General features: G+C 44.8%; 1 protein-coding gene across 5 annotated transcripts in view; it reads right to left on the reverse strand.

Moving 5' to 3' along the window:
- ANO1 (anoctamin 1) overlaps positions 1-18,725 on the reverse strand; it is a 169,164-nt gene that overhangs the window by 22,013 nt on the left and 128,426 nt on the right. For 2 of the 5 annotated variants that reach the window (XM_040409085.1, XM_040409089.1), the window contains 7 exons: positions 18,305-18,369; positions 18,036-18,170; positions 14,913-15,073; positions 4,722-4,804; positions 3,381-3,392; positions 2,928-2,999; positions 195-272 (listed from right to left, as the gene is read on the reverse strand). In XM_040409085.1, the coding sequence (XP_040265019.1) occupies positions 195-272; positions 2,928-2,999; positions 3,381-3,392; positions 4,722-4,804; positions 14,913-15,073; positions 18,036-18,170; positions 18,305-18,369 (606 nt within the window). The remainder of the gene's footprint in view (positions 1-194; positions 273-2,927; positions 3,000-3,380; positions 3,393-4,721; positions 4,805-14,912; positions 15,074-18,035; positions 18,171-18,304; positions 18,370-18,725) is intronic. The other 3 variants (XM_040409086.1, XM_040409087.1, XM_040409088.1) reach the window with 3 other exon arrangements.

An 18,725-nucleotide genomic window follows, 5' to 3' on the forward strand; every position in this document is an offset into this window, starting at 1 on the left:
AAAAAAAAAAAAGCAGCCCGAGGGGATCACTCATGAGCAATGAGCCATAGGTCTCAAGGCTTGCCGTCCCCAGCCTGGCATTGGGAGGATTCATGCGCTCACAATAATCCCCTCAGTATGCCAAACACAATAAACCAAGGTGACTTCTCAGTAAACCATTTCTTAACCCTAAAGAAATTGGGTGTAAAATGTACCAATTTCACCCCAGCCATGGCTGTCTTAACTCTCTGCCTCCACTTGTTTGTGTTGTCCTCAGGAACAGGCTGATGCTTCTGAAGGCATTTGAAGGAAACAAAAAGGACCATGCGATAGTGTTATAAAGCATCGTAGAATCAGTAGCAATGAATGAGAATCAAGGTTGTGTGTGTGCACTGCCCCGAAAAATCATCGCCAACCTGAAGGGCAAAGTTTTGGGACTTTTGGACAGTCCAGACATCTAGGCTAGTCACCCATCTCTGCCATACAAGTTTTCCAGAAACCCAACTTGCTATATCACTGTTTTAGGAATTGCAGAAGCTCATGAGATCTTTACCTCCCCAGTACGGGGCTATGGTGTTTGAGGTGTACACGTCATATGGCCTGTATAGAAATACAGCTATGATTGGATATGGCTGGTTGGGAAGTCTGGAAGCAGGGCCGGACTGGCCTACCGGGAAATTTCCCGGTAGGCCACCGGCAGGGCTGGAAGGGAAATCTGGAAGCCATCTTTTGGCTAAGAAATGAGCAGGGCCAATTTGAATTCAATACCTTTGGCACTCCAGCTGCAGTGAAACTACAACTCCCAGCATGCTACGTGCTCCGCTTTTCTTATAACTCCCATAGAAGTAAATGGGGCATTATGGGAGTTGTAGTTTCAGAACAGCAGCTGGAGTGCCGAAGGTTGCCGGTCCCCGATCTGCCAGAACATGGGCTTCTTAAAGGAACAGCAAGCAAAACGGACACACTATGTTAAGCCTACTGCCGGGCCTGAGGGGTCGGAGCATGGCCCAGCCCTAGACATGACGTATAGGCTATAGTACTTCCTTCACCCAGAGGCCAGTGATGGTCGGGGCAGTTGCACACGCTCATTCCATGTCTGACATAGACATATAGTAGTAAGGCAGCTGGAGACAGAAGAGATGTTTTCACCATTTCCCCTTCATAGAGGAAGAGTCATCTACAATGTGAATTCACACGCGGCAGGTTCTGCAATGAGGAATCCCTTCCATATGCCCGAATGCAGCAAGCACATGGAATTTTGCAACTCAGATGGAATAGGACAGCGGCAAAAATGGCTGCCACAAATCTGCCCTGTGTGAATTCGCCCTAAACGTACCCAACATCATCATAGCTCCTGCACGTTCAGATTTACAGCATTTGAGTGAATGTTAGTAACATGCTACTAAATCTACGTAGGAAGTACACGGAGTGACACAGCGCGGTAATAGGAGACGCCAGACAATGGGACCGTCGTTTCCTTCACTTACAGGTTACCTGATCCCAGTTTGTGGATCACATTGGCTTCAGAATAATACAACCATTGTACACAGACGGATGCTGCACAAACACTGTCACACACACGGCAGGGCCGTGGCTGGATTGTGTTACAGGACATAAAGGCTAATCACAACTAAAAGAGCAAACAACGTGGAACTGCAAATTGCATGATTTATTTATGTGTGTGGAATGAGCAGTCGTCAACTCCGCCAAACCGCCAAGTATCCAGCTTCGGATTTGGCCAAGTAGCTTTTACCCTTTACAGGATAGCGGTAGCTCTCCTGAGAAACTACAGCGAGTACTTAACAGGGTTGTCCAGGACCCGAAATAATAAAATCAATCTGCTTTTGCCTTAAAGAAATAGCGCCACTCCAAAGGCCATATCAGGTATTGCAGCTCTGAATGTAGAGGAGTTGCAATACCAGACATAGCCCATAGCAAAGAGCGGTGTCGTTTCAAAAAGCAGATGCATCTGAGATGCTACCACGACCATCTCCACCACTCTTCACGATCCACCAGCTTCACAAAGCCCTTTGCTTCTTCACCAAACTTCTTCTCTAGGTCCTTTTTTGCCAGTGTAACGTCTTTGGACATTAGGAGAACAGTGCTGAGCTTCACATGGAGCAAACCTGTGCTAGTGTCCACCTTTCCAAGAGCTTCTGGACAACCACTTTAGGATAGGCGCTGGGCCAACTAGTGCCATCGATTTGTGCAGATTGGCTAATATTGCTGCAGGTTCCAAGTTATAGTCCCGGGGCTAAAATGTAGGAACTACACAAAAGAAATCTGACAGATGCATTCAGATGCCATTAAAGAGTCATGGGGGCGGAGCCATTCTCCCAAGGAGTCATGCTGGGCAGGTTCCCTCTTGGCTTGATTGATATCCCACAGACTGCAAAAGGAGTCTTTGGTGCATGCAGTTGAAGGTGAGATGAGTGTACCCTGGTCACTGCTCATGCACCAAATGGCACTTTAGAAGGCTTGTGGTGACCTAACTGGTCTGTGGGATGATAATCAAGCAAGCAAGGCTGGCATCTAAATGTATATGGAAAGTTCTTTTCTTTACTATGCAAAGAAGATCATCATGCCACTATAGGGTTGGTGGTAGTTTGAGGGTGGGTGTCTAAATCCTGGTGAAATGCTCCCTTTAAATATAAAATTCTGACTACCTTCAGCCACCACTAGAGGGAGCTTACTGCACACTGTATATACATGGAACTCAATAGTAAAACAGTATTCACTAAGCTCCCCCTAGTGGTGGCTTCAGGTAGCCCAAATTACATTCTAGTGTGTTTAGAAAGGCTGGTTTTCTTGACTCGCATGTGGAATCCCCAGACAAAAAGGGTCTGATCTGGCAAGACTGGTTTACATAGTTAAACATGGGTTTTTCTACCACCTTGTCACACAGATTATTTCTCAGACTAGTTTAATATGCTGAATGTTCCCCATACCTCTTTGTGCCTGCGCTCCTTCTTCAGCGATTTCTGAAGGACTTTAGCCTCATACTCTGCCCTGGGGTGGTCCTGTAGGAATTAAAGAGATGATAAGATATTTGGAAGTCTACAGCCTTCATCATCGTGGGTTACAGGGAAGATCTCCAAGCAGAGGCAGGCCGTGAAGGTAGCTGATCAGTGCATAGGGTACTAGGGTGCATTGCCCCCTGCTGACATACAGTGCTGTGATTGGTGATGGATGCAAACACAATGCGACAAAAACAACCAGGCTGCAGACGAGACAAGGTGCAACATGGTCACCGGGTTTGGTGGGATCAGCAGCGGAACAGTGACGGGCACGATTAACACACATACGCTGAGGCCTGGGTGATTTAAAAGAAAGATGCGAAGAAAAATTGCTGAAGACAGAAGATAGAAAAAAAAAAAAGATTAATAAATGAGGGTTCAAACCTTGACTGTGCCCTTCGGGATACAAGAACACAACACACAGAAAAACAAAAAGATAATTATTAATTGGGGTACCGGGTGAGGTCATGGTTAGTGCTTTGGGTATGGTGGTGGAGAACATGAACCTAGAGGGCCCAGAAGTCTAATACGGGGCCACACTTGACAGGAGACCAGTCTTTTACAATGAGGAAACAGATATGTAGACACAAAGTGTGTGTGTATATACACACATACACAACACCTACATATACACATACATGCAATGCAAATATTTGGGTGAATCCTGCGTCAGCACCACGTACACTTTTCTTTAGCGTTGGATTTTCACTAGGATATAGCAGGATAGTCATCCCTCCCTCAACCCTGACTGCGGGGCTACGTTTGAGGTCTTGTAAAACGGATAAGGAAGGCATTGGCGGTACTGACAGAGCAACCATCACCGCCGACCTCTGCTTCCTTCACTTCAGTTTTGCAGATAGGCAGCTAAATCTTTAAAGGGCATCTGTCAGCAGATTTGTACCTATGACCCCGGCTGACCTGTCACATGTGCCCTTGGCAGCAGAAGGCATCCATGTTGGTCCCATGTTCATATGTGCCCACATTGCTGAGAAAAATGATGTTTTAATATATGCAAATGAGCCTCTAGGAGCAACGGGGGAGTGGTCATTACACCTAGAGGCTCTGCTCTCTCTCTGCAACTGCCAAGCCCTCTGCACTTTAATTGGCAGGGCCAGGCAGTGAAAATATCATTATGCCTGGCGAGGGTGTGACACTTGCAGAGAGAGCAGAGCCTGTAGGTGTAACGGCAACACCCCCGTTGCTCCTAGAGACTCATTTGCATATATACAACTTCATATTGAGCGATCACAAATGGATACATAGACTCTTATTATACAATATTAGTAAGGCCCTGCGGACACGATCATATCCATTTTGCAAAATACGGATGTGGTCTGGGTGCTGTCCGCATTTTTTATTTTTTTTGCAGATCCATTGACTTTAATGAGTCCGTGGTCCACATTTTGCGGAATGGATATACAGATGCAGAAAGCTCATGGTTGATCCGTGTGCTTTTTCAAATCCATATGTCTGTTCCACAAAAAGATACGTGTCCTATACTTGGCCACAATTTGCAGACCACAGAACCACTGAAGTCAGATGTAACACAGACTGTATCCATATTTTGCTAAATACTTAAGGTTGTGTGCACGAGGCCTAGGGAAGAAGGAGAAGTTCCTGCAGTTTGTAGCCTCCAGCTCCCTCTGTCGTTTCAATTGGTCACCAAGAACGTTCCCCTTTGTGCTATGGATTTGTATCTTTGTAGTTTATTTTCTTTGTACTCACTTCTTCTTCTTCAAATCCGGTCAGGTCCCATCTGTAGTTGAGCCTCATTTGTCGCCGTTTCCAGTGCTCCATGAATGTGGCAGCTGCAAGCACAACGTATGTTTTTCACTTAAGGGGTTAACCGTGAAGCCCAAAATATTTAGGAGAATATTCATTCCATCAACCTTCACAATAAGCGGACCCGTCCTGTGTGGTAGAGAGGACTATTCAGATTGTGCTGTGTACACTGACTGTGTGTGCATTCCATTTTCATATGTCCGCGTGGGCGTTCCACAAATAAAAATAGAACATGTCCTATTGTCCGTAATACAGACAAGGATAGGACTCTATTAGGGGCCAGCTGTTCCGTTCCGCAAAATGCGGAACGCACACGGCCAGTTTCAGCGTTCCGCGAATCCGCAATTTACATCCAACAGTTGTGTGCATGAGCCCTTTGGAGGCAGTAGAACACCAGTGACAATGGGCGATGGGGAAATCTCAGCTGATCCTCCTTCTCCTTGCAGGTCATTGTTTTTTTGGCCCATTTGGGAAATTGCCAGCCAATTTTTTGTTAAGCGTCAAGACTGCAGCAATATCTGACAATTTTTTATTTTTTTTTAAGGCCAGTCCAACACATCCTTAGGCCTCCTGCGGGCCACAATGCACGAACACTGTCGGTGGGGCAGCCACAGCGGATCGCGGACCCATTCACTTTAATGGGTCCGCGATCCGGCCGTTCCACAAAAAGATAGGACATGTTCTATCTATCTTTTTGCGGAATGGAAGTACGGGACGAAGCCCCACGGAAGCACTCCGTAGTGCTCCCGTAGGGTTCCGTTCCGTGCTTCCATTCCGCATCTCCGGATTTGCGGACCCATTGAAGTGAAGGAGTCCGCATCCGTGATGCGGAATGCACACGGAACGGTGCTGTGTATTGCGGAGCCGCAAATGCGGCCAGATGATCGGGGACGACTGTTCCGGATAATCTGGACAATTATTGGTGTGTCTAAATGCACCTTAAGATCCATGTACAGATGTCCAGTAGTCTGAAAAGAACTAGGGACAATGGGACACGATTGTGAATGGGAGAGGACAAGGTCTTTATGATGAATGACGGTTACCATTTAGTTAATACCGGTGACCGTTACAGCTTCATATCAAATTAAGTTACAGTAACCGCTATGGACAATTTTGGGGGCATTTTTTTAAGATTGCATTTTACTAGTTTTGGGCTAAAAATCATGTTTTCAATTGCTCTTTATTAAAAAGGTTTAGCTGTTTTTTTAAATGCAAGAGTTGAAAAATCGGTCTGTTTGCAAGCGGTTACAGTTACTGATTTTCTTTAAATCTCATCACCTGACATCTCCTGTGTAGATCTTCTGACCTCAAACATTTATTTAAGCCACATTCTTATCAGTTTTATAAGGATTGAGCAAGTGTTTATGGAGGGCAGGAGATCAGAGATAAGAGCTACACATGAGAAGATTCAAAGAAAAAAGACTGGCAGCTTGATTTTTAACCCTTTTATCAAAAAAGAAAAAAAAAAAAAAAGAAGGGCTGAACATTTTTTAAATAAAACCAATTAAAAAAATATATAATTTCATGCAAAATGAGTAAAATGCAATCATAAAAGTTCCCCTCCCCCAAAGCCATTAACTTCATAAAAATTCCAGGTAAATGGCCTCTAGGCACACACATACTGTACAAACGTGCTGTAAATACACCTACGCAGATACTATTTCAGACAAGGCGATAATGGTCTGAAAGCCATATGTAACACATAGCATGGGGATTACATCAGAACATTTCCACTGGGAACATCTCATGTTATTTGGAGACACAAGGGATAGATCTGTAACGCGCATGGTTTCATTACTCTACTATATAGCTGCATTATAGGCTCCTCATTGTGCAAAGCTACTGATGAAACAGAAAACCACAGGCTTCACAGTGACATTTGCACCCGCCCTCCACCTATACCCCTCCACCAACCAGGCAAACCCTATCGTGCATGGTAGATTGGATCTGCCATTAGAAAAAAATGCATTTCCCTGCATGGCCCGCTAATAGGGAGGGCACAAAGGAAAGATTCCACCACCTTTGAGACTTCGAGAGATCTCCCCAACCCATCCTCTCTGCAATCAATTATATGTAGTAGGCCTTGGTCATTGAAGGACCTTCAGAAGAGACAAAATTTGGTAGGGTCCCAAATTTTAAACAGCAGACATTTTAACAACTTGCTGAGCGTTTCCCAGCAGTACCTCTGGCCATCACCATCTATATGGCAGTGTATACACTGCTCACCCCCTTGTATTCCTTACTATCTGTCAAATCGTGATCTCCTAAGGACATCGATCCAAACTGGTGGAGAGGTGACCACATATGCATGCACCTGGCTCGCTCTTTTGCCATCTAAGTGAGTCATTGGCTTGGCTTTTAGCGGGGGGGGGGGGGGGGGAGATTGGCCATAGACCCTACAGGGAAATTTCCCGGTGGTCCGATGCCTAGGAGGGCCACACAAGCCCTCCTCACGGCCGCCAGCCAGGTTCATATCGATCTGATTCTCTTTTACGCACCTGGCCAACAGCTGCAGGTGCCCTTCTGAATTCAACTGTATCAATGTCCTCAGGACAATGATACGGTTGAATACCGTGGTGCAGGTGGCCGTACTTTCTGCTGCACTGCGGTATTTGGTTCACTTGGGCCAGTATATTGCCCTGCACTAATGTATTGCTGGCCCTGCCTTCTGCCAATTTGGACCCGCCTACAACATGGGGCCACTTTTACCTTTTTATTTCCCAGGGCCACTTTTAGTTCCTATTCCACCCCTGCTTTTAGCCTCAACTCCCATAGAGTTCAGCGGGGAAGGTCATGGATGTTATAAGGGGGTAAGGTGACGTCTGGGTTGGAATGGGGCACCCCCATCAAAGTTTTAGTCTAGGGGATCTCCTCCAACCTTAATTCGGCCAAACCGCCGTCAATCTATTACCATAGTCGGCGGTTTATTGCTTGTACATACGTCCAAATTCTCTGTATTGCCTGGAGGAGGCAAGAGCGGCCAGGAACATCCCAGTGTGTAATGTAGTTTGACATTACGTAAAGCTCCTCACAAGGGGAGGGTAATCTTGGGATCGGCACATCGGACTCAAATACACTTGTCGGGAGCAGAGCATGAGCAGTGGAGGCGAAGAGTCCACAAGTATAAACCAAACAAGTTCAGGAAATGTCCCAGAAACTTCCCAGCTCCATCCTTCACGGCGTTGACACCAATGTATTTACACAAAGCTGGATTTATTAAACTTTGTGGCTCCATAGAAAAGCCATGACATGTTCTAACTGTAACTCATCCAAACATAATAAATGCTTCGTTACAATGTCTGCTGTGCGTTTGTCGAGATTTTACGATTTGCTCACAGTAACCCTTTAAATGCACGGCGGACAATTTTATTCTGTTCCATTAAAGAGCATTGCAAAAATAATAGTACCCCAGCAAATGGAAGCCAGTAAGTTGCTCTTTGTGGTCCATTTTTGCAAACTCAGCTGTCAAAAATACGCACGCCGTGACTGAGGCCGTAAGATTTGCTTGCTGTTCAGCTTTCCCGAGCATCTATGCACCAAACCCAGCTAAGAGTGAGGAGATCAGGAACTGGCCCATCGGAGCACAGGTCCGAACCATACAGGGGCCAGTCAGGTTGTGTCATGGTCAGTCATGGACCGCTCCCATTTTGATATGACAATAGAAGCACAACTTAGACTAGGGTCACATCTGCAGTGGAAGGTCTGACAGAAGCCTTTTGCGGCAGAACCTGGCACAAAATTTTAAATAAAATAAAAAAATATAAAAAATTTGATATATTGTTATTTTGTCTGGCAAAATGCCGGTATTCACACCAGACACATGACTGACCCCATTATAGTGAACGGGATCTGTCAAGCATTCCCGGTGTCCCGGCCATTCTAGTATTCTGTTCCATCGTGTCAGACTCAGATAGGAGAGGTACCAGAGATGAGACCTGCACCTGTCTCCAGAACAGGGCCCCCAAGGTGAAGAGGGCAGCACACTGCGCATGTGCATTGTTCTCTCCGTTCACCGCTATGGTAGTGCCAAAAAAAATAAAAAGGCAGGCAAGCACATTCGGCTATTTTCAGACGTCCCATGGCGGTGGTTGGAGAGCGCACAGTGCAAAAACGGCCACCTCTCCATTCACCGCTATGGGACTGCTGGATATTGACTATATTTCGGAGACAGGACCCAGAGGGTGAGACCTGCACCTTCCTGACATTGATGGCACATCCTAGTGATACAAAAATCACTTCAGTGCAACAAGGGGCATGACCAGCACTGGAAACCTGAGGAGCGGAGGGTGCACTAAGAGGCTAGGCACTGCCCCCCTCGGTGCACTGAAGCCTTCATTTACATAAAGAATTTTCTTGGGAATGCCACAACCAATTTTCAAAAGAGGTTTTGCCCAGAGTTTCTTTCTTCTTTTTTCTTCATCGGTATCTGATCAGTGGCGATCCGACACCCGGGACCCCTGCCGATAAAGCTGTTTGAGAAGGCAGTAGCGCCGTGGCTTTCTTTAGCTTTGCCTAGTCCATGCGACGTCACGTTTAATCGACCATCATCACATGACCTAGGCGAAGTTCAGCCCCATCGAAATGAATGAGACTGAGCTGTGATACCAAGCACGGCGGCTATAACAATGTATGGCGAGCTGAGAGAGTGCAGCCGCGAGCGCCAGTGCCTTCTCAAACAGATAGTCATCGGGGGTGTTTTCATCCGTGCAACGGGGAGATGCAGTGGTGGCCGTGCCAGCATCAGAAGCGACACGGGTGCCGAAGAGCGAGGCAAGTACAACCTCTGTGAGGGGCCCGGGCATATGGGGGGGGGGGCATTATAGGTCTCGGATAACCCCTTTAATACATGGTATATGTACGTATGCACAGACACAAACTTCAGCCAGCCTTCTGTGTCATTTCTCAAAGGAAACGTGACTCGGATCTGGATGGGAACGGCTCTTTAGCAGATGACAAACACAGTAATTGTTATATATGCAACTCCATAGAGAACGTACAACCCCTAGGGACACGCTAAGGACTAAATACTAACAGATGCGCCTTTTTTTCATCCTCATATTACATATCCAGCTTAAAAAAAAAAAAATTAAAATATATATAAAATAGAATAAAAATACATCTAAGGATGCCAAAATAAGAAAAGCCAAGTAGAAATCCTGGAAGGATGAGCGAGGACGAGCGAGGAGAAGATTCCCTTGACGCTGTCCTGGGAGGGGGATGCAGATTTTATAACATGAGAAACACAAACAGATGGGAAATCTTCATGCAGCTGGGACAGTGTCTCAGATGAAAACGAAACTTTTCATCTCAGGCTACTTATTTCATACATGGCCCTGTGCCAAAATGATGTAATCCCCCAAAGCAGGGACTGCCCTGTGTGCCAATAATTATTGAAGGGTGCACTGTCTGTGTGGTACTAGTATTTTCAGTACTATACTACTGGGGAGCACAGTGGGCACAGTATTGGGGGTGTTGAAAAGGTGGGAGGAGGATGGAAAAGTAGGAAACTAAGATGTCTTTTTGTCAAACTCTGCAGAAAGAAGAGATGGTTGAAAGAAGAAGTCATCATGGCGGTCCGGTCTGAAAGGAGAAGATCAGGAAAAAGAACGTCCACAACAAAGGATGTACGAGGTATGTGGCGCTGTATTACCCTGTATGTTTTGTAGAGCTGTATGTAATGTTTTCCAAGTATGTCTTTAACAGTAGGGATGGAGGGAAGGGGTTAGGTTGAGAATTCGGCATGAGAAGGGGGGGAGGGTTATGCTGTTTACATTTTCACCTCAGGCAGCAATGCAGAATTCTTAGTTTGTTGTGAACATGTAAAAGACGTCTGCCCTGTAGATGGCTTCAATGGTCACCACCGCTGGATGGGCGACCTGCTACTGTGCCTGCTGAAAGGCTAGCTTGGGAATGTATTTTATTTTTTTTTGAAAAAAATTCTGTATGGATTGATTTCCTAATATAGCCTTATGGTGGCTGTAGATCTGTTGTCCTCTGCATAGATATACAGTGAAGGTGATATACAATTCTGCCACCACCAGGGGAAGCTTACATTAAAGTCGATGACAGCACTGTACGCAGTAAGCTGCCCCCTACTGGTGGCAGAATTTTAAACTTTATTGCTATGTCTATGTAGGGGATTTAGAAATCTGTATCAGAAAGGCGGCGCTCCAACCATTATAAAGATATATCAAGAAATTATTGTGCGCACAATGGTGTTTAATGGTAGGCATTTACTTTAAAAAGGGTTTTCGAAGCCTTTTATACTGATGATCATTCCTCTGGATAGGTCATCAGTATCTGATCGGACACCAGGACCCCGCGATCAGCAGGTTTGAGAAGGCAGCGGTGCTCCTGTGTGCTGCCTCTTGCCCATAGCAACCAATCACAGCGCAGCTTTCATTCTGCGTTCTGCTCTTCAAAAATGCAAGCTGTTCTGTGATTGGTTGCCATGGGTAACAGACTATTTCCTTTAGACAGTTTCACAAGTCAGCATCTTATTTCTCCAGAAACCGAAGCTCCACCGTGACTGGTTGCTATGGGCAACAGACAGTACTTCCTTTAGACAGTTTTATTAGTCTGCCCAATGTGTTTTAGCACATAGAGGGCGTCCGCTCCATTGTGCAGGTTCTTAAAGGGGTTTTCTGAGACTTTTTATACTGATGACTTATCCTCTGATCAGTGGGGGTCCGACACCCGGGACCCCCGCCGTTCACCTGTTTGAGAAGGCAGCGGCACTCGCAGTAGTACTGCGGCCTTCCTCAGCTCACCAAGCACAGCGCCGTACATTGTATAGTGGCTGTGCTTGGTATTGCAGCTCAGCCCCATTCACTTGAATGGGGCAGAGTTCCTCCTAGGCCACGTGACCTGTGTCGTCACTAGGCCTAGGAAAAGCAGAGAGAAGGCCGCGGCGCTCACGGCTGATCGGCAGGGTCCGGGGTGTCGGGCCCCCACCGATCAGATACTGATGACCTATCCAGAGGATAGGTCATCAGTATAAAAATCTTGGAAAAACCCCTTCAAAGCCACATTGCTTTGTCACCCATAATACACTAAGAGCCAGTACTGTAATATGGATCCACATTCTGTGGCTTTCATTGCCATGGACATAACCATCAAAAGACTATGGACAACTTTGACAGGATAAAAATAAAAATAAAAATGATTCCCAGCTAGGTAAAGTATGGTTGGCAGGAACAGCGCTAACCACCCCGTTCCTCCCTCTTTGGTAGGAGTGGGCTGGTCCTGCTTCCTGCAAGGAGGAGGAGTTCCAATTCAGACAGTGAATGGACAGGAAACACATGTCAGAGCTCCTGCTCGTAGGAACCAGATCCAGTTTCTTCTGCGAGACAAACACTCCAGAGAGACTATCAGAATTCAGAACGCAGCTTCCAGAAAGCATCAGTGCTTTAAGACAGCAGAGCGATTAGCCAAATTACAGCATTACAGACACTACTGCAAGGTGAGGGACTACGTCTCAGACACCCATCACCTAGAATCATCACAATCACCAAGCCTGTATCAGAGTGGACACCTATATTCACAAGTGCTGGCAAGTGCTATTAAATTACTATGCAACCAGCCACCATACTTCCTCATCTGGTGCCAGAATCTGCACTTTGTTCTTTGAATATTGCTGGATGTGCCACACGTTATATTTTGCACTAAGTAAAAAAAACAAAAAACTTTTATATGTTTACTTCTGACCTGATTCTTCAAACTACATTTCCACTGCACCAATGCCCAGAGAGCAATGGCCTGGCACCTCATCGGGGCCACTACCACCCCCATCCTCTGCACTGGCTCCTTGGGGGCTGAATATGCTAGTCATTAGTCCTCATTGCATATGTTAGTTGTTACATTAAAGGGATTGCATCACTTCAGCAAATAGCATTTATGTACAAAAAGTTAATGCAAGCCACTTACTAATGTATTGTTATTGTCCATATTGCCTTCTTTGCTGGCTTCATTCATTTTTTCCATCACATTTTATACTGCTCATTTAGGCTACTTTCACACTCGCGTTTTGTGCGGATCCGTCATGGACGGATCCGTTCAGATAGTACAACCGTCTGCATCCGTTCTGAACGGATCCGTTTGTATTATCTTTAATATAGCCAAGACGGATCAGTCTTGAACACCACTGAAAGTCAATGGGGGACGGATCCGTTTTCTATTGTGCCAGTGAAAACAGATCCGTCCCCATTGACTTACATTGTGTGCCAGGACGGATGGCTCAGTTTCATCAGACGGACAACAAAACGCTGCAAGCAGCGTTTTGGTGTCCGCCTCCACAGCGGAGTGGAGATGGAACGGAGGCAAACTGATGCATTCTGAGCGGATCCTTTTCCATTTAGAATGCATTAGAATGCAAACTGATCCGTTTTGGACCGCTTGTGAGAGCCCTGAACGGATCTCACAGACGGAAAGCCAAAATGCGAGAGTAAAAGTAGACTTACATGGTTACGACCACCCTGCCATCCAGCAGCGGTGGCCGTGCTTACACACTATAGGCAAAAAACCCGCCTGTGTGTGCTTCTGCAGTCCTGGCCACCAGAGATGCCGATGCTTCCCTTTCAAATTGCCTTGTGTTTGCTTTCCTCCCTATCTACAGTCTGTTTGATCTGTCCCCCTTGAATCCCCCTTCCAAACTGTGATCTGTTGTGTACGACCTCCTGGCTGCTATCTCCAATGCTGAGAGAAGGAGGGGGAGAATGGGCAGCAGAGACAGGAGCAGAGTTCTGATGAATTTATGTCAGATTCAGCAACACCATCACCATGCAAAAATGATAGATTGGGGAAAAAAAGACTAATATATATATATATATATATATATATATATATATATATGCACTGTACAGACCAAAAGTTTGGACACACCTTCTCATTCAAAGAGTTTTCTTTATTTTCATGACTATGAAAATTGTAGATTCACACTGAAGGCATCAAAACTATGAATTAATACATGTGGAATTATATACATAACAAACAAGTGTGAAACAACTGAAAATATGTCATATTCTAGGTTCTTCAAAGTAGCCACCTTTTGCTTTGATTACTGCTTTGCACACTCTTGGCATTCTCTTGATGAGCTTCAAGAGGTAGTCCCCTGAAATGGTCTTCCAACAGTCTTGAAGGAGTTCCCAGAGATGCTTAGCACTTGTTGGCCCTTTTGCCTTCACTCTGCGGTCCAGCTCACCCCAAACCATCTCGATTGGGTTCAGGTCCAGTGACTGTGGAGGCCAGGTCATCTGGCGCAGCACCCCATCACTCTCCTTCATGGTCAAATAGCCCTTACTTTCAAAGTTTTCCCAATTTTTTGGCTGACTGACCTTCATTTCTTAAAGTAATGATGGCCACTCGTTTTTCTTTACTTAGCTGCTTTTTTCTTGCCATAATACAAATTCTAACAGTCTATTCAGTAGGACTATCAGCTGTGTATCCACCTGACTTCTCCTCAACGCAACTGATGGTCCCAACCCCATTTATAAGGCAAGAAATCCCACTTATTAAACCTGACAGGGCACATCTGTGAAGTAAAAACCATTTCAGGGGACTACCTCCTGAAGCTCATCAAGAGAATGCCAAGAGTGTGCAAAGCAGTAATCAAAGCAAAAGGTGGCTGCTTTGAAGAACCTAGAATATGACATCTTTTCAGTTGTTTCACACTTGTTTGTTATGTATAAATTTCCACATGTGTTAATTCATAGTTTTGATGCCTTCAGTGTGAATCTACAATTTTCATAGTCATGAAAATAAAGAAAACTCTTTGAATGAGAAGGTGTGTCCAAACTTTTGGTCTGTACTGTATATACTGCTTCATTTTGTATTACGGAAGAAAATTAACAATGTAAAAAATCCCTAACAAAAAGGAGTTCATAGTGACAGCTCACAGAGATATAGAGCTCATCACCGTGTATCTGTGTTCTTTCATCTGACGTACGCTGCAGATCTGTGAGCAGGAACTGAATAAGGCATTTTTTCGTTGCAATGCAGCAATTATCAGATGGGCGACTTTGGCCAATTTTTTTTACTCTTATAACAAGTTCTGGAGCATGTCAGATCTACACCGAAATAAAAAAAAAAAAAAGTACAAAAACACATCTGAAGGATATTGAACAATATTCTCCTTACCCCATAAAGCCATGAAGACAGAGAAGAAGACTGTGGCTGGGTTGTCGAAGAGATGACTGGCACGGGCTGTGGCACAGGCAGAGCTGATCTTCCAGTAGTTACAGGTCTTGTCACATAAGGGGCACATGGTAATATTGATCCGCTGGTCACACATCTCCATGCTGGAAATAAATGTATGAAGATGGACACTCAGAACAAGCATTGTGTATATAAAGGGATTAGAGGCCCTGTCTAGGTTCAATGCAGAATGCAATTATTAAAAGGGACATGGATCTTAGCTCTATAGAAGACTCTAAAGCAGGGTTGCCAACCAGAGTTTCTTTTTTCTACACAACTTGTCCCAAAATCACAGACAGCCAACATTTTTTACAGATGAATTAGAAATCCATAATGAATGATAAAGATAAGTAGTACATGTCTATAGCTCAATATGCTGGTAAGAACTCATTACCAGCATTTACTGTGGGCTGTAAAACGAGGATAATTAATAATGTAGCACGGACACATACATTTTTTTTCACGGACACAAAAAAAATAAAAATAAAAAAAGTCACCTATTCTTACGGACTGTCCAGAAATTTCTGGCAACCCTGCTCTTAAAGGTTACTAGGACTTAAAGGGAACCTGTCACCAGGATTTTGTGTATAGAGCTAAGGACATGGGCGGCTAGATGGCCGCTAGCATATCCGCAATACCCAGTCCCCATAGCACTGTGTGCTTTTAGTGTGTAAAAGACCCGATTTGATACATATGCAAATTAACCTGAGATGAGTCCTGTACGTGAGAGGAGTCAGGGACAGGACTGATCTCAGGTTAATTTCCATATGTATCAAATCGGTTTTTTTACACAATAAAAGCACACAGAGCTATGGGGACTGGGTATTGCAGATGTGCTAGCGGCCATCTAGCAACCCATGTCCTCAGCTCTATACACACAAAATCCCGGTGACAGGTTCCCTTTAACGGGGCTTTAATAATTGAACTGAATGTTAATAGGGAAGCGACGCTGCAATGAATTCTATGCAGAAATGTGCTGTACAAGCAGCAAGTTGTCCGACCATGCAGCTTATGCTATGGATGTACTGTATAAACTGATCTCTGTGTGTAAAGGCCCCATCACACCCCTATCCCCTCATAGATTGTAAGCTCTTGCGAGCAGGGCCCTCATTCCCCTTGTTGTAATAATCGACTTGTCTGTTGCCATGTTATTTATGACTGTTTGTACATGAACCTCTGAATTGTAAGGCGCTGCGGAATATGTTGGCGCTATATAAATAAAGATTATCATCACACGGAGCGAATATCGTACAGTGCATTGTTGCTTCTGGCAATCATTTTTTCAAAGCTACAATTGACATGTACCTTCCTTATTATTTGAGACATGTGAGGAGTTGATGAGGATTTCCAATGTTGCGCTACACATTGGAGAGAGGCTGTTAAAATATAAATCTACCATTTAACCCCGACACTTTTTTGTTAAGACTTGATACTGAGAGGTACTCTGTTTGGGGGATAGAGTACCTCTCAATATCAAGTCTTAACAAAAAAGCGTCGGGGTTAAATGGTAGATTGATGTTAAGTGAAGAGTAGATTAGAAGGGCAGTTTCTTTCCAGAAACCTGCAATAATTGGGCATTCCCAAAATATATGTAGTAATCTGACGACTTTCATTGTTAACGAGCCGCTACATCTTCAATCGTTATTCGTGATCTGTATGACATCTGCTGTTGTAATACCTTAAGGGCTGATTATCTGACCAATCATTGGTCAGATGGCCAATCACACCCACAGATCTTTTGGTATACACACACACCAACTATTGGTCTGATTGGACAGATATTGGTCAGATAATCTGTTGGTGTCATACAGGCCTAAGACTAATATACAGCTGTCTACAGAGATCTCTGCTTTAGCTGATAGCGGTGTCAAGACTCTTTAATGGGTCAGACATTGACTTCTAGAGTAGCTACTTATAGGTGGCACCAGAGATATGGTTTTCTTCTTTCTGGAGGAGAGCTCATTTGGATAAAATGTTCCCAGGGACCATTGCCTGGGACACCCTATACCAGGGATCAGCAACCTTCGGCACTCCAGCTGTTCTGAAACTACAACTCCCAGAATCCTCCTGTCACTTCTATGGGAGTTACAAGAACAGCCAAGTTTGCATGCTGGGTGTTGTAGTTTCACAGCAGCTGGAGTGCCGAAGGTTGCTGATCCCTGATCTCCACAAGGAGAACAAGAGACCCCAAGGCCCTGGTCTTGAAGTCCTGGTCTTCTCAGATTTTGGGTTCCATCAACCTATGTGCAATTCTAACCCAAAGGCTCCATGTGTATATCCTGGGTTAAAGGGTTTGTCTCATGAAGAAAACCCATGTCCTATTATAGTATATGGACATCACAAAGTATTGCCCAGTTCAGGAACCCCCTTATGAGGCAGAACAGATGGCTGATAACAAGCAGCAGTTCTTACTCTCGTGGTCTCGAGCGGTCTAGCTATTACATTAATGGCTATTCTTTTGAACAGCTACCATGTAATATTACATTCCCATGTCTTCGCTGGCAAAATGTGTGGCGAGATAACCCCTTTAAGGTGCCATAGAGTACTTTGCAAAGTTACTTCACCCCGTTCCCTGGCTGTGACTGGTCTGGATGTTATTCTTCACATGGCTCCCATAAAGTATATGTCCTGCCATCCTCATTTTATTAGTTTATCATAATCTGGAGAGAGTGTCTCCTGCCCTGGCGGTTGGGCAGGCCAGGCTGGATGCTTTCCCTGGGACTGTCAGTGTTGCGTTCCTCTTGGTTGCTTGATTATACAATGTTCACAATGCTGCTTTAATTTCTCTTGGCGCCTGAGTCAAATTTATGTCTTCAATCTGTTTTTATGGTGTCTTGTAAGCATTAGAGGCTTGCTAGGATAAAGTAAGTTCTGCTAAGTGGTGTACATTAGGGATTGCAGTGGTTACATTTCTAAATGGGCTTCTACACTCAAGAGGTCCTGGTCCACCTTGTCACATAAGAGAGCTCCAGGGTTATAGGTACAGTAACAGATCACACTATACTTTAGGCCAGGGCTATTCAACCTTCAGGAGGGAGACATCTTCTCTTATAATATTGATTGTACCTTGGGATGTCTTCATCTACAGTCGCACATCCATAAAGGAACACGATGATCCCCACAACGGAAGCAGGAATAAGCATCTGAGTGTACACTCCGAGCCAGGCAAAGTACAGGGCAATCTTCTCCCCAAAATATTTCCTAGCAAGAGATAAAAGAATGAGATGGGAAGGACATAAAAGAGACAACTGTAGTTGTCCCGATAGCCTACATCAGCGGTCTACAACCGGTGATGATCGGAGTTGTACTTTCACAACAGCTGAAATATAACTTACCGGACCAGGTCGACGGGTTGATACTTGTAAAAAACACCATAACTGGCCCACTCGTCACACAAAAGCTGAAGAGTAAAGCGAAACACGACATAGCAGTTAAAGGCTCCATGTTAATAGAAAAACACAAAGAGGCCGGGTTTGACGACCGGACCTATTTACTCCCAAAAATTGTAGTAGTTATATACTGATCCCCTAGGGGACAGAGGGGTAAAACTTAACATTTAATGTGAGCGAATCTAAAATAGGTGGACACTTGGAGGAGAAGCCTCTGCAACATATACAAACATAACAGCCCTACGGGCCTAGACTGAACAACAAACAATCAGTATGGCAAAAGATGGTAAAAATAGAAGACAGGAACGTTCTCACCCGGTTGTGGATGTGGTTATCTGACCCCACCACCCTACTACATACAGGGGCA

The sequence above is a fragment of the Bufo bufo genome, chromosome 10, assembly GCF_905171765.1.
Source record: "Bufo bufo chromosome 10, aBufBuf1.1, whole genome shotgun sequence".
Taxonomy (NCBI): Eukaryota; Metazoa; Chordata; class Amphibia; order Anura; family Bufonidae; genus Bufo; species Bufo bufo.